The 24,739-nt window shown below is 37.9% G+C and overlaps 1 protein-coding gene across 1 annotated transcript in view; it reads right to left on the bottom strand.

Moving 5' to 3' along the window:
- Positions 1–1,245: 1,245 nt before the first annotated feature.
- Positions 1,246–24,739, bottom strand: part of LOC124271894 (membrane metallo-endopeptidase-like 1) — a 93,708-nt gene continuing 70,214 nt past the window's right edge. Inside the window, 22 exon segments of the mRNA XM_046707061.1 lie at positions 1,246–3,074; positions 3,148–6,983; positions 8,621–8,697; positions 9,091–9,192; positions 9,634–9,699; positions 10,144–10,274; positions 10,940–11,007; positions 12,185–12,236; positions 13,008–13,066; positions 14,483–14,586; positions 15,050–15,127; positions 15,630–15,728; positions 16,642–16,770; positions 17,821–17,871; positions 17,873–17,915; positions 18,506–18,639; positions 19,137–19,223; positions 19,701–19,880; positions 20,669–20,874; positions 22,080–22,163; positions 23,167–23,328; positions 24,427–24,639. Of these exon segments, the coding sequence (XP_046563017.1) occupies positions 6,884–6,983; positions 8,621–8,697; positions 9,091–9,192; positions 9,634–9,699; positions 10,144–10,274; positions 10,940–11,007; positions 12,185–12,236; positions 13,008–13,066; positions 14,483–14,586; positions 15,050–15,127; positions 15,630–15,728; positions 16,642–16,770; positions 17,821–17,871; positions 17,873–17,915; positions 18,506–18,639; positions 19,137–19,223; positions 19,701–19,880; positions 20,669–20,874; positions 22,080–22,163; positions 23,167–23,328; positions 24,427–24,639 (2,225 nt within the window). The 3' untranslated portion in view covers positions 1,246–3,074; positions 3,148–6,883.

Below are 24,739 nucleotides of genomic sequence, written 5' to 3'. Positions count from 1 at the left end.
ACGGGATCGGCGGCGGGGTGGGGGGGGGTGTGTGAGGTCATGTTCTTTGACTTGGTTGATACATGTTATAATATCCCAATTGCAAAGATGGGTTCTCATTATGTTGATCACTGGATTGTCTGGTTCAGAGTCGATTTTATAATGACCACCGACATATACCTGGAATATCGTTGAGCAGGGCTTAAACAACAAACAAGGCAATAGGGCCTACAAAACACAAAGTAGAACTGGTTCGATACCGCATGACCGATCCGCAATAGGATCCGTTAACGCAATTTCCCGTGCATCATGAACGGAACATTCACCGTTATTCGAAGACATAATTGACCGCTCTTGCAGGCTGGATACAATTGTCAATTTTAGTTTGGATATGTTTGGTGAGGAGCTAGTCAAGATTTCGTGTCGCCGGAATAGGGCGTGGTTCACATCACGCGCCATTCGTGACCAACTCGTGTTATTCCCGGACAAGCCGAATAGCGTTTACGGAAAGGGGCGAGTGTTGACGAATGGCGCAGAAGCAGACGATCACTAATCAACACTGAATGACAACTGGACATGTGGCACATAATGTGTATTCCGTCAGTGCTCAGGTGAGTGATACTTTCTTCATATCATATATATTATATGTCCATATTTCCCTTTTACTGATACCCATTTTCTAACTACTCTAAGCGGGTGAACTTCTTGGCGATGGTGCTTTGGGGAAGACCTATGGGTAATTGGATCGGATATACAGACATTATCGATTAGTTCAGTATTTACTGTTCGTCATTAAGTTTAAGATGGAGCGTGTATTTTGCCTATGTATGAAACATATCAGGTATATTTTAAAAGATGCATTCAACTCCACCATTTCGACATGACATATGCCTACGTTAACATGACGTCCATGCCCCTACAGCCACGTCTAACAAGAAATTTTACGGACGCTTCAGTGACTATTGGCGAACTACTGGGTGGTCAACTTCACTGAAGTTTTTGTTCTCAAAATTGTGCTGTATTTCATTTCAGTTGTAACTGTATTTTGTGCAGCACTGTAGTTGAACTACAAAGGGCTGAGTCTCTAATGTACTACTGGCCTCCACTACCGAACAGCTTTGGAAGTTTGTTCAAAGAATAAGCATCAGGTGCTTATTAGAGGAAATATGGTAGTGTCCTTGTATTTTCATGGTGCTTGTAATTGAGACAGTGACCTGTGGCACACTCAAAAGCTTCCCGTTTCCTGACTGTGAAATAACAGCAGAACATTTTTGAAGATTACATTTAATGAAAATCAAACATTTTGAGACAACTTCAAATACATCATATTATACAATTCTGTACAAATAACATTGTTTATAATAACAGGCAAAATATTACCTCAGGTTAAAAATTATGACATGAATTCAAGAATACATTAGACATAACTATTTTTCATAGATATCATATTTTAAAAAGAAAATCTGAATTTTTCTTGAATCTTTCTTCAATTAAAAAGGGTTTTCAAATTGACAGAATGTAAAATTGATCTTTAGGGATAAAATTTACTTTTTTAACATTTATTGATAGACATTTGTTTATTCAATGCAGCAATCATGTAACATATAAATGCTTTACTATGGCCTGAAAACAGAATCCAAGGTAACTATGGTTACATGATTCCGAGACAGAGTACCCATAGTTCCTTTTTAGGATCTGTATATATGTCTATACATGTTACGGGGTGCAAATTATACATGATCATGTATTAGAAAATTTGAAAAGGTTAAAAATTTATGACAAACACGTAATAGATATATTACATATCCACACAAACATGGAAACACTGTATGTTAGAAAATACAATATACTAAACATAACATTGTTTGATATAAAACTGTGTCAGACAAGAACCATTGTGAGTGATAGCATTTGTATTTCTGTTCATCAGTAGCTAATGTAGACGTACATCTTGTCTACAGCATATTATTGTTATAACAATTTAAGTAGATATAAGCTGTTCTGGGGTAGTTCATTGTGAGAAATTCATTAATCATTTTCCTCCTCCTACTCAATTTGACACGTCCCAATGCCATCGTTATCGTAACGTATACACGCATGCACACAAATTCAGGACCCTTCGATTTATCTTTGGACTGTTTGACCACTAGTAAAAAAAATGTAGTATGCAGATAAACAATTTAGCATGTCCACTTTCAAGTGGTGTTTATTATTTTCATTTAAACTAAGGCCAGACTAATTTCATTTCTTTTTTAACGTATCCTACGGATCTGCCGGTCATATTTTTTCAAGAATAAGAAGGATTTTTTTTGCCCCATATAAACTTCATAAATTGCCAAAAATAAAATACTTTAGTATTTAAAAGCAAAATTATTTTGACTAGTGATTTTTTTTTTCCCTCCTGCCTTTAGGTTTTCTGAGGACAAAAATCTGTAAAACAAGAAATAAAATTGGTCTGGCCTAAAGATGAATATTTATCTTTTCTGAATGTGTTTTACAAAAACGTCCAATAAAATGTTAGGTAGGTTGACCTGGAGTTAGTGAGACTCATGTCTTTCAGTAATGTAGGTATTGAGTGTCCGAGTCTAACAGTCATTTCCATACTGTCTGTCACAGCAGACTGTCTCCCAGACCCTTGAGAATATATTTTATTGGATTTGCCAAGTCTAGATGTTCTTGTTCTCCATCATTGATTTCATTTGTATATATATTTTTTTATTTTTTTTAAATAAGATAACTTTATTTCTGGGATTAAATGCCTGTCAGTCTGTCTGTCACTGATTCAACTTGACCGATAGGTACTCAGTTGCCTGTCATTCAGAAATGTTCATTCTGTCTGTCACAGGTTCGACGTCATGAAGGTCGACCTGTAATTTGTGTGATGCCTTGTCAGGCAGAAACATTCATTCTGTCTGTCACAGGTTCGACGTCATGAAGGTCGACCTGTAATTTGTGTGATGCCTTGTCAGGCAGAAACATTCATTCTGTCTGTCACAGGTTCGACGTCATGAAGGTCGACCTGTAATTTGTGTGATGCCTTGTCAGGCAGAAACATTCATTCTGTCTGTCACAGGTTCGACGTCATGAAGGTTGACCTGTAATTTGTGTGATGCCTTGTCAGGCAGAAACATTCATTCTGTCTGTCACAGGTTCGACGTCATGGTCGACCTGTAATTTGTGTGATGCCTTGTCATGCAGAAATGTTCATTCTGTCTGTCACAGGTTCGACGTCATGAAGGTCGACCTGTAATTCATGTGATGCCTTGTCAGGTACAAATGTTCATTCTGTCTATCACAGGTTCGATGTCATGAAGGTCGACCTGACATTTGTGTGATGCCTTGTCAGGTAGAAATATTCATTCTGTCAGTCACTGGTTCAACATCATGGACGTTGACCTGTAGTTAGTGAATCATCTTGTCCTACAAATTGGTGCAGTCCGTCACAGATTCAATATGATATACTCAGTTTTTCGTTTTCACAGTTTGTGCACTCACTCCAGTGTCTTCTAAAGATTTTCTTTAACTGAAGTCAATACTTTTGAAATTTGTGTGATCACCATCACAACTCACTCATTCACCCATCTCAAGTGAGTGCATAGGCCTTGTCATCGATGTTGTTAACAGATATATTCATTTCCAAATTGCATTTCCTCTAAACAGCACATATTTCCTGTTTAACAGTTCTATTACAGTATTCACCATTATAAGCCTTCTGGGTGCTTAGAAAACTGACAAAATGAGCAATTATTAAAATGCACTCAATTTAAATTTTGTTTTTAGTTAAAGGCTGGGTGAATTTTGAGGAACCTTTTGATGACAGCTACTAGACAATTATATACCACTTTTCTGCTGCTGTTTCCTGAAAGAGTATGTAATATAGACAGGTAAAGAATTTTCAGTCTTAGTGAAGGCTCATATGAGGATCACATTGGTCAAAAATTGGTCATGGATGCTTATTGAAGGCAGGGACTTAATACTGCAAATATGGTACTTAGTTTATGTATGTCATCGGGTCACAACATTCTGTATTATGATCCAGAATAGAAGGATCCTGAAAGAAGGATCAACTAATGATCACAAAATATTCCAGTTGTCATGGTAACCGATTGTTTGAACAATGAATGACTGTGCAACATGAACATCACCACATCTATGTGAAAGAGACAATGACAGGACTTCAAAACAGTAACGTTAAAAAAATATTGCACTCCATAAAAGTACCAAATGCATATTACGTGTTTCAACTGCCATGAATATCTCAAGCCCTCCAAACAATTTGTGTATCAGGCAACCTGACCAATCTAGTGTTTTTACCTGCCCGTCAAGAAATTTATGTTTCACATAATAATAAAATGGCATGTTCCCATATGTTATCATTGCTGTAGAGCTATAACTTTAAGAAACATTGGTATAAATTTTCCAAAATATTCATCCATGTTAAGCAGTTTTTAAAATATTCTAATAAGGTACCTACCAACCCATATCTATGTGCCATGTTGCCTGACACACAAGTATTGATATACTCATGGAAACAAATAAGGGAACACATGAAAGCAAAAGTGTTCCTATATTCTTTTCCAAGTTTCTTTGCATGTTTTGTATTGCATTCTGGGAGAAAAGCATAAAGGAACACATATCCTTTCATGTGTTGCTTTATTTGTTTCCTTGAGTATATGTTGGCCATATATGAAAGCATCATCCAGCAAGAGGTTAGTACAACTGTGTCATGGTGTAACATGGTCACATCTCCAAATACATGCTTTACAAGAACAGCACACCTTTTGTTGTCATGTATTGAACCTTGTGACATCACCTTTTTCCTTGGATAAGTTCCAAAGTGATTTTAATGGGGCTTTAAATCATATTGATAATTGATTTTATTACGAAAATGTATATGAAAATTTAAAGCAAAACATTTACAAGAACAGCACACCTTTTGTTGTCATGTATTGAACCTTGTGACGTCACCTTTTTCCTTGGGTAAGTTCCAAAGTGATTTTAATGGGGCTTTAAATCATATTGAAAATTGATTTTATTACGAAAATGTGTATGAAAGTTTAATGCAAAAAATTTCGAAAACATGTTTTCAACAATTGAATTTTTGAAATCTGTATACTGCTTGATTTGTAACATGATATTCATGGTGTTTTAGGTAAGCTCAAATCTCCCTGCAAACTCAAATTCTGTTCTTCCATCCAAACAGGTTAATTCCTTATGCATTTGTAACAACAAAGTTCTCATAATGCTATGAGTAATATGAAAAGTTGATGTGCCGTTCATGCCATTGACGGACACTGACACTAATATGAACAGCTCAAATTATGCCGCAGTTCCAGTAGAACCAACATGGTTGTCATGAGACATACACGTCTCTGCCAGTGCCATTCAATCATGGTACAAATCTCCATTCTAATGTACCTACTACTCTATAATAAAAATATAGAAAAATAGATGAAAATAATGGACTAAAAAAATAACAGCAAATCCAAGGTATTGAAAAGTTAGTTAAATGTTTCTTTCCTTCACTGTGTGGATATTTTTCAAATGTCATATGTATATATGTGTGTGTATCAGAGTTTGAATGAGTGGTTCCATGCAAGTGGTCTTGTGGACACCATGTCCATCTCTGGACTAAGAGTTCTGTGTTTAATTCCAAACTTCAATTTAAGGTGTTTATGTACACATGAGACATGCCTGCTATTTGTTCAATATGTTAGCCATTTTTTTCAATAATTTCACTATAATTAAATTGTTCAGAATTAATTAAGCTAATTCTATGATTGTTTGTCACTTTTCAGGATAGATCAATTCTATGGATTTTTTAAGATTTGTTTGGTCAATATGTCAAGGACAGTACGTAAAATAAGGGAATGAAAAATGTCAGGGTTCTGTTGAATGTATGTTTGTAACATGATTCTATTTTCAATATCAGTGGAGAAGAAATACCAGTGGTCCATTTCAGTGTTTATTGTAGTGTATGCTATACGGTAACTGAAGTTTGAGATTTGAGTAATGTAACATCAGATATAAAAAAACTCCAATTCTTGATGTAAATAATGATAATGTAACTACAACAAGAATGAAGGTAGTCATGGTTACTAAAACTTGAATAACATAACATGATTTGAAAATATTAGAGAAAAAGCAGTGAAAATAAATAACTTTCTCAATAGTGTCAATAATGTCATTTTCATTAACAAAATGACATGCTTACAGATTTGAAAAAGTATAGATATACATCTTTTAATTAATTACGTAAGCTTCTACATTCATGGCAGCTGGAGTTGTTTCTTACACTTAATGTATGATATCTGATATGCCATGTGCATTGAAATACTGTAGATTTGATACCAACATATATGACATATATGCCTTGTATGAAATATTTCATAAGCCAAAATGGAAATTTCATTGTTACTAATTTATACAACTCTACTGAATTTGACATTGTCAACCGTTAATGATATATATCCTTTTTCAAATGTGTCATGTTTTCTCAAAGTGAAAGGTTTATATCAAATTCCTTTGCCACAGAGTCTTAATGAAAGAAAGTCAACCAAAACATGAATGACAAAAATGAATATACAGATATTATGCCGGAGCTGTAGCCATTAACAGGATCCACCCATTACTACTGGTCATCTTGTACTACTGGTATACCAGGCTAGTCTACCACCGCTGTACATATCACAGTCTCTGGGATTCCAACGGGATTTGCCCGTCAAGCATCTGATCATGCCCTGTCTGTCAAATTCAGATCCCAATTCTTCCTTCTTTTGGTGCTGAAGTGCACATAACCATTGCTGAGACTTCTGGCCTCGATTTTCAGCTGTCCAACAGGTCTGGGTACTGAATAACCTCTGGAAATCTTTCTCTGGCAGACGTCAATGTCGGCCATCTTGAATCACCAAACTGCGCACTTGTGAGGGGGATTCATTTTAGAGTTCAAAGGGCAGCCGAAGGCTTCTGTGAAACTGTGTGAATTTTGTAATGTTCCTATCACCCTGTAGAGAATAAACGTTTCATTTAGACACATTTCATGCATGGAATAACTCTCATAAAGTACAGTTACAGAGCCTTCTGTGATCCTGTATGTAAAGTTTGATATATAAAAAGCAAATCTCATAAACTACAAATGGAAAAAGGGAACAATATTTGAGGTCAACATATAATGGATAGTGTTTTTGACATGTGATAAACCAATCTGATTAACTTGGTATCATCATCAGATAAATATGCAAATCAGGTCACCAAGCAGGAATAATCTCAAACTCCATGCATGGGTGTTATGTCTGCAATTGCTCAAATAACTCTTGACTTGTTCCAGAAAGTTTAGAAAGTTGAAAACTAATGTATGTCTGTAATATTATTTCTGTAGACAAACATGGCCTGAGATGGTGTGGGGCGTTATGGGATAAAAGACACTGTTTAATCAAAGTTTGTATTAACATGTGGGGGGATTGAAAGTGAGAAAGCTTCAAAGAGTGAAATTACATCAGAAACACCAATTATGTATGTTAAAAATGGTCATTAACTTCATGAGTTACAGTATTATAAATATCATGTTTTAGCGTTAACATAATGTTTTTCTTGATGATGTTATTAATACCGAAAGCTGATTGTCTCTGACCCTTTTATCAATAAGAGTTATTTCTAACTGAAATCTAAGGTTAATTCATCATTACAAATTTCTAGAATTCCTGCAATACCCATTCTCTTCCCACAGAGGTTACTCCTGTCATATCTTCCTACGTAACCTCTGTTCTAATATGGTGGTGTGAGCGTTCAAGACTCGTGATTGGAGGCAAGCAGATTTAGTTGTGCAATGAGCGACGTTGTTTCAAAAGTGATCATTCGCAAGGCCTCGGTAATTTCCGTATGCTTCGAGAAAACTACACTTCTTCCCCTGCGCGATGCGCAAACGTTTCTTCTAGATAGAACTCAGTCATGTTATGGTGGATCAGTGGCGTCTCCATCGCCCTAGTTGACAACGGACAAGCTAGCCTTTAAACGTCTTGTGTGTAACATCAACACAAGTCCCCGGCAGATGGGGGATATTTGTGGCCCCACATTTGCTTGTGTTAGTCAAGTTGAATCTAAGTCAGTGTAACACGTGTTCTGATTGGATAGAAAGAAGGGAGATAATTCATGTTGCGATCTTTTGCCGCTAGTGGATTTTACAAGAACCGGGAAATATGCCCGTATTAGAACAGAGGTTCTTAGGAAGATATGACAAGTAACCTCTGTGGGAAGAGAATGGCAATACCGAACTTTCTACGATTATGTAGATGTAAATTGAGCTCAGAAAGTCATTCACTGGTTTACAGGCTGTTGTCATGGAGTGTTGTATATTGTTGCGTTACCGGTATATACCAGCACGCTTTACAGGCTATCAAACAACTGCTAACTTCATACACTTGATGGAATCTAATGACAAAGATGTATCATATAAACTTGGACTGTATCTATCTAAAGTATTCACCATAAAATCATCTTCAAAAACTTAAACTTAATGCATGCAATATAATACGTTTGTAATTTATCATGTATTATGGGCCTATGGCCCTTTTACAAAATAAATTTGTCTGTCTGATTGTGGCATTAGGCAATGCCCAAACAAACGAGGACTTAGGTATCTCACCTGAACCTGCCCGGACTGTGCACTCCAGTACGTATCCTGTTGATGGCTGCCTCAGGCCTCATAGAGCCGCACCACACCTGGAACATGAAGTCGGTGTGCAGTCACTGAACAAGAGGAACTATAAGCATCACCTGAGCAGTTTTATTTCTTGAAATTTTAACCAATCACTGCAACCTATGTGAAACTAGACCCACTTCTCATGAAAAATTTCACCTTGGCACCATACTGTTTTATGGTCACTTTATCAACATCCTTCATCTTCTAAGCGACTCACTTGTTATGTTACAATGACGTTATAAGTCATTCCATCCTGTTTACTATACCATCTTCAGTGACATTATGAACCCACATCAACCTCAGACCAACTAACATGTCTACCATGCGCCATTACAGTCTTCTGAGTGACTCATCAGTCAACCATTCTTAATAGAGTGATGTTATCAATCCAGCTTGTCCTCTAAGCAACTCACCTGAGCAAAGTTGAGGAAGAAGAGCTGAAAGTGGTCCAGATGGGCCAACCCTGGCAGCCTCTTCTCCTCTTTCGGCTGGGCCTCTGCCCACTTCCTGTATGCCTGAAGTAAAGGATTGAGGGATAGTTAACATGGATTTTGCTATCATGGTCACCACCCACTTCTGCCTCAATTGAAGCAATGTGAGATAGTCACCACAAACCTACTTTTATGGTAACTGCCCACTTCCTGTATGCCTGAAGTGAAGCATTATGGGATCATCATCATAGACAACCTATTGTACTAACGTGACCGCTCATCTATTTTTGTGTTACGTAAAGCTGTGCTTGGTACTCATTTGATAAAGTACTTGAATGCTTAAAACTTAACACATTGCTTTAAGGTTTGGCTAACTTAATGCCAGCCATGTTTTACAGATGTTCTTGGCTATTAAATAATAACAAACAGTTTACGAAGTTCAAGGGCCCACAAAAATGGATCCAGGTGTAGGTGAAGCTTTACCAACTGTGGACCCTGGAGACATTGAGGAACTGTTAGACTTACTGTGTAGGCTTCCTTCAGTCCTCCATTGTCTGCGATGTTCTCCCCTTGAGTCTGAACACCATTTACCTGTGGAGTAAAGCATGGAGCCAGGTAAAAACTGACTAGATCCAGGTTAGATCTGGTATTCACCAACCTTGCTTGTCTTAGAGGCAACTAAAGTGAGAGGCAGATGTAAGATGGGATGTTTGGTTGTGCTGTTGTTGGGGATTGAATTCTAATAGTTTATTATAATGGCCAATATGTTTCATGTCTTTCAGTGGCATTTAGAAGTTGTACATTGATGTCCAAGATATTTTTATGGATTAAACTTCTTCTTAATTTCTCTCACAACGTTTCGAGACCATTCCAGGTCCCTTCATCAGGTGAAGTGGCAGTTAGGACTATGACGTCGTCAATATGCTTCATGTTAAAACCTGATGAACAAAACTACACTAGAATCTTATATGAAAGTATAATCATGCAAGCTTGCATGTTGAGCTGTGAGGAATAATTCAAACAGGCGATACCTACCTTCATGTTGACTTGTGGTACAGTAAAGTTTCCATACTGTTTGATGATACACTGAGCACGTTCTTTGAACTTCTCGATCACATGATCATCCCACCATTGGATCAGGTTGCCATCCTTGTCAAACTGACGACCTGCATATGGTGAACAGTCAGTAAAACATCAGCGGTGCATTGGTGAAATATCAGTAAAACATAATAAAACATCAGAAACACACCAATAATATGAGTAACTCATCAGTAACATCAATCAAACATAGACATATTAAACATCAGTAACAAGACAGGAATGATACTATATAGATGACAACTTCTTTATTATATTATGATGCAACGCTTCAGTAGAGAATCTTATACCATTGTCAAGCAAGAGAGACTTGGTATAGATTCTTATGCTGTTGTCGGGCAAGAAACTCTTGCTTGACAACCGTATTATAATCTATACTTAAAAGTCATCATTCTAAAAAATCTTAACATTTTTAAAATGTTTTTCTTCTAAAATGCCAATCAAACAAAACATCAGTAACAGATAAGCAGTAATATCCGTGAAAACAGTCATCCATGATTAATACAAGATAATGTTTTGACACTGTCATCATATATTAGCAGTAGTTATTACCAAGCATTTGATAAATATTCAAATTTGTTAAAACCTCTTTAACCCACAGATATTGCTGATTCATATGTATTTTCTTTTGAAAGTGCACAATGTTTCATTACTTTAATCAGAGTTTTCTGTTCATGTTCCTAACTAACAGATTGTGACAAGCTTTTAAGTCATACCATGTGTAACATCTTACCTCTGTCGTCAAAGCCATGCGTGATCTCGTGTCCAATCACCATACCAATGCCACCATAGTTAAGAGACCTGCAAGAGAATGTCACACAATAAATAAAACATATTTAAAAATAAGAATGAGTGTGTAAGTAAGTTTTACACCACTTTTAGCAATACAGCAGCAATGTTATTTAGTAGCGACACCAGATATGGGATCCACACATTGTCCCTCCCAATATGGAAAAATACCTATGTCTATCATATTGTTGCATAATGCAATTAACTCATCCCCGATCTTTTCCATTCATGTATTTACCCTGTCAATATGTCTGACCTAAACTGTTTTCTTTTGAAAATTGCCCGGAGAGCGGAAGGTCGCGGGTTCATTCCTCAGCCGTGTCATACCAAAAGACGTTAAAATGTGGTACTTGTTGGTGGTCGGCTCGGACTGGTCGGCTCAGAGTCAGTATAATGTGTCTGAGTGGGGTATTCATGCTTCACTGCGGCATGGTATCTCAGTGGGCTAGCACTATAAAACCAGCTTCAGTCTGGGCTAGTACAAGCAGCCGCATATACACATACACACGCATGCACGTCGTCATATGAGCGAAATATTCTCAAGCACGACGTTAAACCCAATTTCACCTCACCTCACCTCTTTTGAAAATTGGATTTGATAAGAAGTTACAATTAGTTTGACGATATTGAAGTCCAAAACACAGCTGTGATACATGCATCAAATACATCACCATCGAATAATCATTACTAGCTTGTTTCATTTTTAACCACTATCAAAAACATGTATACTTTCTTTTGCCTGGCAGATAGTTTAATGATCACTGTTAATTGAATTGTCACTGTTTTTGTAATAAAATGCAAGTATAGTGATTGAAAATAGGATATTGTAGAAAATATATAAGTGCAGATAGTTATTGGATGAAAAATTGAAATCTTGCTTGAGATCATTTAGTTACAGATCACAGTTTTAATGAAATATCAGCAGTGACATTGTGATGCATACTAATGCATACAACTTTATGAATAATAACTTCTTGTTTAATTTACAGAGTAACGTTTCGGTGTCGATTCAAGCTTCCTGCTTGAAAACTGTTTAAGAATGTACACCGAAACATCGCACTGTGCAATAAACAAGGAGTTGTGACCCATATAGTTGTAAGCTTTATTATTGTCTTGCCAACGTCTAGAATGCCATTCAAACAATGATTGAGATGCATAGCTATCACAATTACAGATATGAAAGACTCACTTCGGGTATCCTTTGCTGTAGAATGGTGGTTGAAGAATGCCAGCAGGGATCACTGTGAGAAGAAAATGACTCACATTTAACTTATCTCCTTCGTCTTAGTGAAAGTTTTTTGTTTGTTTAATGTAACAGAGCAATATTTCAGCAATGTGAAGGCTACCAACAATAAGCAAGTCTAGACCACGCAAATCTGGTTGACATTTTAAGCAACAATCCACATCACCAGATGACAAGTAATCAGTGTCGTCACAGAGCCTGACTACTTGAATATAATAATAATAATAATAAATGGATATTTCTTATCCGCCATAGTCCATCCAGAGCATGCTCAAAGGGCTACATATAAAAAGAGTCACTAGAGTTCAAGAGGAAGATATGACAATTAGCCAAAAATAACCGTGAGAATATTTCGCAGTTATAGGTTGTAGACTTTTTTGAAGAGGAAGGTTTTGAGTCCCGATTTGAATGCATCTAGGGATGAAGCATTTTTTATGGGAGTAGGAAGACTGTTCCATAGGGTTGGTGCTGCAAATATGAATGACCTATGGCCAAAGTGTTTGAGACGAACTTGGGGAACTGAGAGAAGATGTTGATTCTGAGATCGGAGAGAACGGGCAGGCATATATGTTGACAACATCTCAGAGAGGTATGGAGGAGCTTGAACCTTTGTGATACTTATTCTAACACAAACTATCCAAGGGGAGACAAGCATAAGTTTCTGCATCATCAGTTACCATCAGATGACATTACATCTCCCTTCCCACTGTCGACTTTATTTTCAAAATAAGATTCTGTTTTGACTCTTAAGTAGATAAAACCAACTCACTGATTTGATTTTTCGTTGAACTGTAGAATGCATTCACTACAACTGGAGTTGTGGACCATCTGATGAAGGAACAGAGTCACTCTTTAGTATTAGAGACATTAGAACATCAACAAAATGGAGGAACAGAGTCGCTCTTTAGTATTAGAGACATTAGAACATCAACAAAATGGAGGAACAGAGTCGCTCTTTAGTATTAGAGACATTAGAACATCAACAAAATGGAGGAACAAAGTCACTCTTTAGTATTAGAGACATTAGAACATCAACAAAATGGAGGAACAAAGTCACTCTTTAGTATTAGAGACATTAAAACATCAACAATATGGAGGAACAGAGTCACTCTTTAGTATTAGAGACATTAAAACATCAACAATATGGAGGAACAGAGTCACTCTTTAGTATTAGAGACATTAGAACATCAACAAAATGGAGGAACAAAGTCGCTCTTTAGTTCCAGAGACATTAAAACGTCAACAATACGGAGGAATGCAGTCACTTTTAGTACCATAAAAACATCAAGAAAATAGAGGAAGGCTTATCAAACGCTTTCCTGAAGGAAATGCAAGAAAGTAACACGCAAATGTAGCAACCATCTATTTTCAAGTCCAGTGATACATACACAAGACATTTGGTAGTGGTGTCAGTAAGTTCAAAGTAAATGCTTTAAGGTATTGTCAGAGTATCATGACCACTGCTGCTGGCATACTTGTTTCTGAAACCACAGCCTCAGTATCATGTATATCTCATTCATAGCCCTGGATATTTCTTTGAGGGGTTTATCAGTCATTTTTAACTCCAAGGTTTAACTGATCATTGTAAGATTGTAGTTTAATAAAATGTAGTAAGTCAATGAAAATATTTGGCTGAATTGAAAAGAGTGTGTATGACCACTTGTTTTACAGTCATCAGATCATTTGTTTCCTTAGACAACTAGTTATGGTATCATACCAGAAATGAGACTGCAGACTCCGTACATGGAATTTAGGGGTCTATGTAAAGGTTACCTGAGGCTCGGTAATCAGGATGCAAAATGAAATTTGGTACTCAGATTCAAGATTTAAAACATATAATGGTAAACATAAATATAATATAATATAATATAATATAATATATTTAAAACATTATAAATTTAACATTAAATCACACCATTTTCTCAATAATTTCCAAATTTATTTTGAGTACAGCAAACTATGATTTTAACAAACACACTTATTATGCACTGATCAAAATAATGAACTGTTTTTTGGGTCACTGCCATCAGCTATTTGTTTCAGTCGAAATGTGTAAAACAAACTAAACGTTTTGGGCCCTTTGAGTTTGTTATAATCATATTATTATTAGAGATTTAGGGATGAACTCTCAATGAGTGCAAAACTGGATGGTCTTTATGATTCTGGGGAGTAGGGAGTTGGCACCGTCAGAAATGCATTTATGTCACACAACAGCACCCAGATGTGACATAAATATGTTCTTACTGAGACTTGTCAACCGGTTCTCTGAGTTTTTTAATGTTGGTGAGTGCTCTGCTCTTGATGTTGGCCATCACATTCTCAAAGTAGCGGTCTTTGTAAAACTCCACCTGAAACAGACATAAGATGAAGAAAGGCAAATTAGTTTCAAAGGTCATTTTACAAGCATTAAGGGTTATTTTTCAAGGATAATATGCTACTGTTATTTGTTATAATAAATCCTTGGAATATGGCTAAGTGAGGATACAAGTGGTTAATGTATTTGCTCCACATGCTTAAGGCCTGGGTTGAATTCCTCACAATGTGTGAAATTCATTTCTGGTGTCCACTGCTGTGATAAAGCTGGAATATTTCTACAAGTGACGTAAAACCCTCATTCACATTTTGTATGAAGACAGAATGGACCCACAGTTCCCCATGCTTGTTTCCAGAGCATACTGTGTTTGAACAGGTCTTTGTTTAGTCATTGTACCCTGTGCTATCACTGGTAGGCCATTATGTCCATTCTCAAGTTTTAGGTGAATATAGAATGCAAAATTTGTGTCTGCTAGAACCCTGATTATTGACACTTACATCAGCGTATTCCTTGTCCAATGCTGGGTCCTTCAGGATGAACTCTGGGTAGCCAATCTTCTCAGCAATAGCATCCGCCTGTAATAGCAAGTTGTAACCCTAAACATACACTCCTCACCATGTTTAAGGATCCTCTATCAATCTCTCTCTAATCTCTCACTACTCTGCCCCATCATGTAGAAGGTTCTTGGAATACCCATTTCATTATAGAAACAGTGCAGCATAAAATGGAATAGTTCCTCAACAAGAAAATACATCCCCTATACCTATTCCATTTCAAGCAGTATACATTTCTTGAGCCCACTGTGGAAATCCCCTCTAACAAAGCTCATGTCCATGAGAGGATCCAAGGGCAGATTAGGCCTCAAGTATATTTTGCTTGTCTCCCTGTGGAAATGGTCAGAATCTGTCCCCTCTACCCTGCCCATCCCTCCACAGAGATTCATGGTCACAATCAGTTCCCACGACCCTGTGGTCACAATCAGTCCCCAAGACCCTGTGCCCATCCCAGCATAGAGATTTGTGTTCAGAGTAAGTACCATGTACACCTTGCTTGTCTCCCTTTGTCCCACTTTCTCACCTTTTCGCGAGCAACAACTCTAGTTGTTTCATCCATCCAGTCAGCTTCCTCCAGCACGTGGTAGAAGGAATAACGGATGTTATGGATCATCTCCAGGGCCTTGATAAGAAAATGAAACAATACATTGCAGGTGCTGGATAAACTAGAAATGAATAAATTGCAGGTACTGACTGACTGACTGAGTTTAGTTTTACGCCGCTTTTAGCAATATTCCAGCAATATCACGGCGGTGCAGGTACTGGATTAACTAGGAATTAATTAATTACAGGTGTTTGATAAACTAGGAATGTAGTATATATAGACTGCAGATACTGCATCAGGGCTCCAGATAATTTTTCATGATCAGGAGTACGTACTCCTTATTTATTCAATATAGGAGTACTGGAAAACCTTAAGAGTACATTTAGAGTACTGAATGGAAATTAATGGCGTATCAGTAATCTTGTGTTTCATTTCATATATGCACCACAACATTGCTACTCTTGTGTAAACAGGTCAATAGACAATAAAACAATACTTTTCAGATAAATACGTCAGTAAATGATTCTAAGACCGTACACCATTGCTGTGGTGCGTATCTGCTACGCTTTCTAAACTATTTCCTACCGTATCTTGCATATTTTTTATCCGACATACGCCGATACGACCCTTATCTGGAGCTCTGCTGCATAAACTAGAAATGAATGAATTGCAAATACTGAATATATGTGAATGAATTGCGAGTGCTTCCATAGCATTTGATTAGCTTAGCAAACATTATTTCTGCCTTCACGTTTCCATGTGTACCAAAACAATTAAAGGCCACTAACAAACTACTGTTTAGTTTTTGTGTACATGATTAGATAAGTTGCATCCACTCGGCACTCGAGAAACCTGTGTTTGCCGGTTTGCCCAAATGTTGTCTCAAGGTCTTCTAGAATCATATCTGGGATCATGGTTTTACCAAAATGGCTGACACCTTCGTTACTTCAGGCTTCCAACACCTGTCGTACTGAATACTGTTTCAACTTACTATACTTTTAGCATCTTCATCAAAATGTTTCTCTACAAACAACCTGCCGACAGCATTGCCCATGTTGTCATTGACGTAGGTGGCACAGTCACGCCATCTTGCTCTTTCTGTCTCTGAGCCCAGAATTTTCTGAAACAAGATACCATTTGCTTCAATAATATTTGTTTGTTTATTGTTTAATGCCACACTCAGCAATATTCCACCCATATGAAGGCGGTGTGTAAATAATAGAGTGTCATTGGCAGATCGAGTTGGGGGAGAGAGATTTCAGGGTGCTTCAACCCACCCCAACCCCAACCCCCAAACCACACACACACACACACACCCAATCCCACTTTAAAATTACTAAGGGAGGAAGGAGAAAGGTTCAGGGGGTTCGAAACCAAACACACACACACACACACACACACCCCAACATTTTTCTAATTAATGTTGTTGTTGTTTATAACTAATGCTGTCATGCAATGAAATGCACGCATGCAAGAAAGACACTGGAATTGTAATTAAACAATAAAAGTGGTTAACATTTTACAATGTGCATAGCTTTACGCTGTTGAGCGCATGTTTGTTCGTGAATATTTGTCAAATTTGATGGTTAGTTTACTTCATTTAAGTGTATTATACAAAAACAACAAAATTCCAATTAATCGAAAATATGTTTTTTACAATCTATAATCATTATTAATCCTTCTTTTGATCGATTTTCAATTATTTTCGATCATCGGAACATCACTAGTCTAGCCAATCCCAAACATGGACTACTGAAGACCAGTTCTAACCCGGATCTTCACAGGTACAACTAACAAGTAGACTGACTGACTGTATGGTTTTACGCCGTTTTTAGCAATATTCCAGCAATATCACGGCAGGGGACACCAGAAATGGGCTTCACAAATTATACCCATGTGGGGAATCGAACCCGGGGCCTTCGGCGTGACAAGCGAAAGCTTTAACCACTAGGCAACCCCACCGCCCACTAACAAGTAGAACAGAAACTGAGGATATAGTAGGATATAGCAGTGTCTGCTTCATGATATTGCTCGAATAGTGCTGTTGTACAACCCTTCTAACACATTCACTGAGAAGGTTCTAAAGCGGTGCCTGGACTTCTGCATTTGTCAAGCCTTTATTGGAATCAGTCTCGTATTTCGTATCAGTGAGTGATACCCGGAGACTTACCTTGTAGTAATCTTTGCGGACGTTCCTGTACTTGTCCGGCAGGTTGGTCACCCCGGTTCATCATGATACGCCACACCAGATAGTTGAATATCACTCTAAAACACAGCCATTACAACTCATTGTTCGTAGAATCATCCTGGTTGTGATTATGTAGGAATATACAGAGATGTGATTGATAATTTGAGTCTGTGGTTAAAGCTAAGTATTGGCTAAATGCACTCGTTTTTCTTTATTCCTTGCAAGCAAATGTTTTCATTTCATTATTCTTTAAGAATAATGGAACGAGTGTGTAAAAACCTGAATGGAACTGTCTTGGTAAAAATGTAGCAATGAATTAAAGGGAAAATGTTACATGTCAGTATTTCCATGGTTGCAATGTTTTAGCCAATCACAGTTAATCGTAGCAAAGAAATGTTCAGACCAATCATTGCACTAGAGGAAATATATTGTTTCAAAGGTACTGTTTCAGTCTTGTTATGGCTATAATGAGTTCCTGTTCATCATTGAAAAAGAAGTTGCTCAACACTGTTTATGAGTGTCATTGAACCAGATCAGCTCTTGTAGAAGGCTAAAAACTGTAATAACCCGTCACAGCACTCAGGAAAATATCTTCTCGTATCTTTACCGTTGTAGTCGTTTCTTATTGGAACATTGTTTCTAACACAGTAGATTATCTGCGGCTCACCTCTTGTCCCATCGGTGCAGAATCTTTACCATGTTCTCCAGGTAGTCAGGGGCGTACACTACAACCTCTTCTACGGTGTCGATGGCAATGTTGACGTGACCAAATATCACGGATAAGTATCTCAACCAGTCAAACTGAAATCCGGTAAACATTTATTACGTATGATTAAAGCAATTTAATTATAGGCTTTGAATCAGCTGCAATTTGGTAATATAGAATTGCATTTGCCAATCAAATTTGTGGGTTAAATCTGGGCACCAAAAATTTGGCCTCTAAATGAGGTTATTTCACAAGCAGCTTGTATCAAGATACCGGTAGATGCCGTGTCATCGAAGACAGGTTCCTATGTACAGAAATGTGTTTGTAGCACAAATCCATTCAAGCCACTTGCTATTTCATATATTATGCTCAGATAAAAAACTATGAGTCTTTTCTCAGGGTTTTCACATCATTGGAATTTACCTGAGCACATCCTTAGATTTGTCAGCATATGCACACCCTTTCAGGTTTGAGTGAAAAATATGTTTCATCACTTCAGGCTTTGCTCCCATTTCATGCTGTAATATAGTTGGAAATACTGTTAACAGCAAAATTAAGCCCTCCTCACTCACTCACTCTCTCAGAGGCCTACCCCAGGGACTCTCTGCTGTAGTTCAGCGATTGTCATCCTGTTGTACAACTGTTCGTTGTCTCGGCGCTGGTCCTGGGGGATTGTAATCTGAAAAAAATTGTCATTTCAAAAAGCATATGATACATTTGTCATTATAGATACACATGCACACACACACACACACACACACACATACTATATAGATGCAAGAATCTTGAACATTATGTTAAACCCATTTACCTCACCTCACCTCACCTCACCTCACCTCACCTCACCTCACCCTGCTATTGTATTATTGCTGTTCACAGTACAATCAACCCAAACTCATTCACTCACTAATAGAGTGATTCTTTCAAAAGATGCAAACACGAAATTATTTTCTGAAGTATCAGTTATGGAACTATGAGGGCTTTCACAAAAAAATCAGGGAAATGCTTGATCACTTAATTTGAATCTTGGAAAATAAATCTTGTTGCAATCAGTCTATCAAATATAAACAAATGAAATATATCCTCACTCCCTAATTTATCAGCAATCTGCAATCTAACTGTAAAAGTATACACCCAAAAATGACCAGATTCTTACATTAGCTAGTTCTGTTTCGAAGTCTATGATTTTGGAGATATCACTCTCAGCAACTGTCTCGTTAGCACCAAACATGATGGCCACATCTCGAGCATACTTCTCATATGCCAGAACAGACGGGTCGTCCCGACCTTTCAAGTAGTAGTCCCGAGACGGCATGCCAAGATCTGGTTGGTCCAGCTGAAACAGAATGGTGTATAACATGTATATGTCATATTACATATAGCATATAACACAGAGTGTTATTAGTGGCAGTTGAAATCATGATTTTACCATGACTTATGAATCTGAAATATACGGTTCCAATCCTGCTAGGGAAAACATTTGCACATTTAAGTTGATCTTTGACAATATTTTTCAATTGATTTCAAACACTAACATATCATCTGAATTTGAATGTTGATGTTAATATAGAGTTAGGAAAAAGTAAAACCGGGAAATAGGTCTTACTTACGAAAAGTAAAACCTGGGAGCAAACAAAAACCTCAAATGCGGTAATTCCGGGAAAATAAGCTATGTCTAATATATAGTGAGAAGCAGTCTTCAGGTTTATATTCCATTTGAATTACCTACAAGATTCAGTCTGCCAGGAAGACAGTCCAGTTATTGATCTGAGCTACAAGCTAATCTGATATGGGGTCCGTGAACCATAATACTGCATAAGACATAAACCCACCCACTCACTCATCCCTCTACCCACTCAACTAAACAAAAATGTCAAACCGAAACTTAACCACTCAGCCACCCACAGTGTCAAATTCGACACTCACTCACTCGATGATATCTTACCTGTAGGGGCGGTTGGGTAGCCTAGTGGTTAAAGCGTTCGCTCGTCACGCCGAAAACCCGGGTTCGATTCCCCACATGGGCACAATGTGTTAAGTCCATTTCTGGTGTTCCCTGCCGTGATATTGCTGGAATATTGCTAAAAGCGGCATAAAACTAAACTCACTCACTCACTCACTTACCTGTATGATATTGACTTGGGAGTTCTTGTCATCAGCACTGATCCACTGGTCTATGAGCACCTTGTTGTTGTACAGACGGAGCTTCAGGATCAGGTCCAGCATGTCATGGTCCTCCTCCTTCCACTCCGAGTCCAGCACCACCGGCCACCCTCCCAGCTCATTCAGCAGACTCTTCACCGGGCCCAAACCTTGAATATCTATCTGAGCTGAAACACAAGTAAAGGGGGAGACTACTCTCTTGGCTTCACCCATGAAAAATCATGACTTATCAATTTGAGCTGAAACACAAGGAAAGGGAGACTACTCTCTTGGCTTCACTATGCGAAATCCTGACTATATATCTGAGCTGAAACACAAATAAAGGGAGACTAATAATAAAAAATAATAATAATGAGAAGTCTTATCATGCGCTAATCTCCACGCAGCAAAGCAGGCTCAAAGCGCTAACACCCTGATTATTATTACCCCGGATAACCCAAGCTGCCTGTTAGGCGCTAGAAGGTTATAGTCACTTGACTTTATCCAACCGGGTACCCATTTTCTGCTGGGTGAACAGAGGCAATTTTTGAACAAACTCACTTGCCTAAGGTGAGACCACATGTATTACATGTGCTTTGTTGTGGGGCAGGACAGAAGTCCTAGAAACTGTCAGAAGTTAAGCTGCCAAACATGGTCACCCATCCAAGGATTGTCCGAGCTCGACGTTGCTTAACTTCAACTGATTCGTGACTTGCGCTCTGTGCACAGGATCACACGCCACCACTACTACTCTTTTGGCTTCAAGGGGCCCAAACCCTGAATATCTATCTGAGCTGAAATACAAGTAAAGGGAGACTACTCTCTCTGCTTAACCGGGTCCAAACCCTGAATATCTATCCGAGCTGCAATACAGGGCAAGGGGGACTACTCTGTCTCTGCTTCAAGGGGCCCGAACCCTGAATATCTATCTGAGCTGCAAACAGGGCAAGTTGGACTCAGTAACTCTCTGCTTCACTGGGCCAAAACCCTGAATATCTATTTGAACAGATACACACGTGAAGGGGTACTACTCTCTGCATCACCAGGCCCATAATGGTTGTCACCCCCTTCAATTTTTTTAATTGGAGAGAGGGTGTGTGGGGTTGGGGTGGGGAGGGGGGTGACAACCATTATTGGCATGAGTATATATTAGAGCTGAAACACATTGATATTTTAAGTGTTCATTCCTTTCTGTTGGGATACGATGACGCATCATCAAGTTTTAGTGACCTCTAAATGACATTAATGTGGTGCTAGAGGCAGATCACAGTATTCCCTGTATCAGGGGAAGACCCCAGTTTCAGGGAATGTAAGAGGCCAGCCTTGCATTGTGGCAGCGGATTTATTTCATGTCACTGAGATCTGTGTCATTATACATAATGGAGGCACCTACTTTCATTCACACAGGAGTCGTAGAGATATTTAGCTTTCCTTGTAGCTGCACTGTCCTTGTCTGTCACCGGTTCTTCCAGCAAACCTACAACATGGTCGCCATAGTAACTGAATGTGATCACCAACACAACTGAACATGATCACAATCGTAATTATCACCATTATTATTATTATTATTATTATTATTATAAGATACTTATATAGCGCACATATCCAGGCAACTAGTGCATGCTCAAGGCGCTGGTATTTTTCCCTCGATCATTGGATGTCAATCTCAACGGCACATCGTATTATCAATCTCAACTCCCTGGGGAGTATACAACTCTTGCAGCCACTAGGCGCACCGTAATAGAAAATCATAGCCATAGTTTCAGAACGTTGAGCAATAGTGATCGCCATGGTAACACAAGATGATCACTGTAGAAACAGACAATAACAATTCCTACTTTTATGTCAGTACATGTACATCAATCCATCAGTGACATGTGCCAACCGAATGATGTAAAAGTGTGTAACTCAACTATCTTGGTAGTTCTGGATAGCCTGGATTCTTTTTCGTCAATGACTTGCATGTTTTATTGTAAAATGAATGTGCTGTTAGGTTCAACCTGATTGGTTGAAAAATCATCACATGGGCATGGATCTGTAAACCTTTGTGACAGCTAATGCCATCACTTCCTAATGAAACTTCCAGGCATTGAATACTCGGTACCGAATACTCATTAACACATGCATATCTGAAAACAAATAATGTTTATCTCCTGTTTGTTGTTGTTTTTGTATCATATGATGAAGGGGATTGTCATGAAAGCACTAAACGCGAATAAGACCTGTTTCTTCGTCATGGAGAATACATGTAGAATTGGTAGAAGAGGCAATATAATATATCCATTTGTATATATTTACATCTAGGCATAAACATATCAGTTTTATGTGATGAATGTCTTGAGCTGCGATGAAGAATCAAAAACTAATTATCATGCATATTTCTGATGAATAGTAGAATCTATCTATAGAAGAATGCTATCTTCTCCACAACTATTGATATAACTAACAACACAAAATAACATCACAAATGTATCAAATACCTTTCAGCATTACTTGGATTTCATCTCTGAGTTTTGAAAAGGTATTAAAAGTTGCACGATCATCTGGTATGACATTAATATTGTTCCAGTTGCCGCAAGCGTATTGAAAAAAGTCTTCACAGGGATCAGCAGAAGCATCCATCGCATTAATCAAACGAGAAGCTGAAACAAATCAAGAGAAATATACACTAAAACACTCTGGAAATGTACAATCAGCTTGAACTCGGAATGACTGAAAGAGAAAGATTTTAGCAGTACATCTCAAAACGCACTGATTGACATTGTTGTGTTTGATTATCTATCGCCTTAGCACCTAGAACAACCTATATTCTTTTTTGTGACTTTTGCCAAATAATTATTAAAGTGAGGGTTTGTTTTCAAAATGTGTCAGTATAGTTTTCCAGGTGTGTCAAATTGTTCCATGTTCCTGTGCAACTTGGGTCAGGAAATATCTGGGAGTATTTTTTTCAAATTTTTAGAATTTTAAGCCAGTTCCCAGTAAAATGGGGAAAACCCCCAATTAGTTTGTTCATTGTTGGGTTTTCTTAGTAGTTTCTTTTACATTTTTTATTTCCATAAATTCAAAGATATATTAACATAACATATAGATCGGTTTTCTGTAACACTAATGATTAAATCCTTTTCCTACTGTTGGCCTTGTTATCAGAGAAATGACCAAATCAATAAAGATCACGTCACATAGCATAATTATAACTGAAATGGTTTTATTTGCAATTTTGGAGTTGTTGTTGATATGTATGTCTCCCTCCTGGTGTAGATAAAACCCCTTTGGTCACACCACATTTGCACCAACAATCCAATGTTTGTTTTTAGGGCATAGCAAGACCATGTCCATTATTGTACAGGTGTCCTTTGAGTGAGACTTAACCTTGTAATAACAATTTTGGAAGACATCTGGAACAGGCTTGGCCAGTTGTAAGGTTTCACCCGATTCAAAATACTGCTTCCTACAAGCATATATATTTTTAATGGATAAAATTTGATAGGCCACACTTATCCAGCCAGCCACACCCACCTAAAACACAACCACAGATCAACTCACTCACTCACTCACTCACTCACTCACTCACTCACTCACTCACTCACTCACTCACTCACTCACTCACTCACTCACTCACTCACTCTCACTCACTCACTCACCACTCACTCACTCACTCACTCACTCACTCACTCCACTCACTCCACTCAATTCAACTCAACTCAACTCAACTCAACTCAATATCTAAGAACAAAACTTACATGCTTTTACACAATCAGTTGATAGGCAAAGATCATTCATAGTCAGGTCAGGTGGTATCATTGGCTCTTCGACTTGGTTCCCTTTCTGGGCTGAATCCGACGGACGACCATCGGCACCCACTCCTTTCGTCTGCGGAGTATACCGCCATTTCTTGTGTTTCGCTGACTGTGGAGACAAGTCACCAGAGCTGCGAGAGCTGGCTGAATCATATCCTGAAGTAGACAAGCATGAACATTAACATTATAAACGATTGTCTTTTCGAACTCATAAATCAGTCATCAACGTGATTTCTCATAACAATTAACTGTAAGC

This window comes from Haliotis rubra, unplaced genomic scaffold, assembly GCF_003918875.1.
Source record: "Haliotis rubra isolate DU_JTF1 unplaced genomic scaffold, ASM391887v1 Scf164, whole genome shotgun sequence".
Lineage (NCBI taxonomy): Eukaryota > Metazoa > Mollusca > Gastropoda > Lepetellida > Haliotidae > Haliotis > Haliotis rubra.
This window is presented reverse-complemented; position numbering and strand designations above follow the sequence as displayed.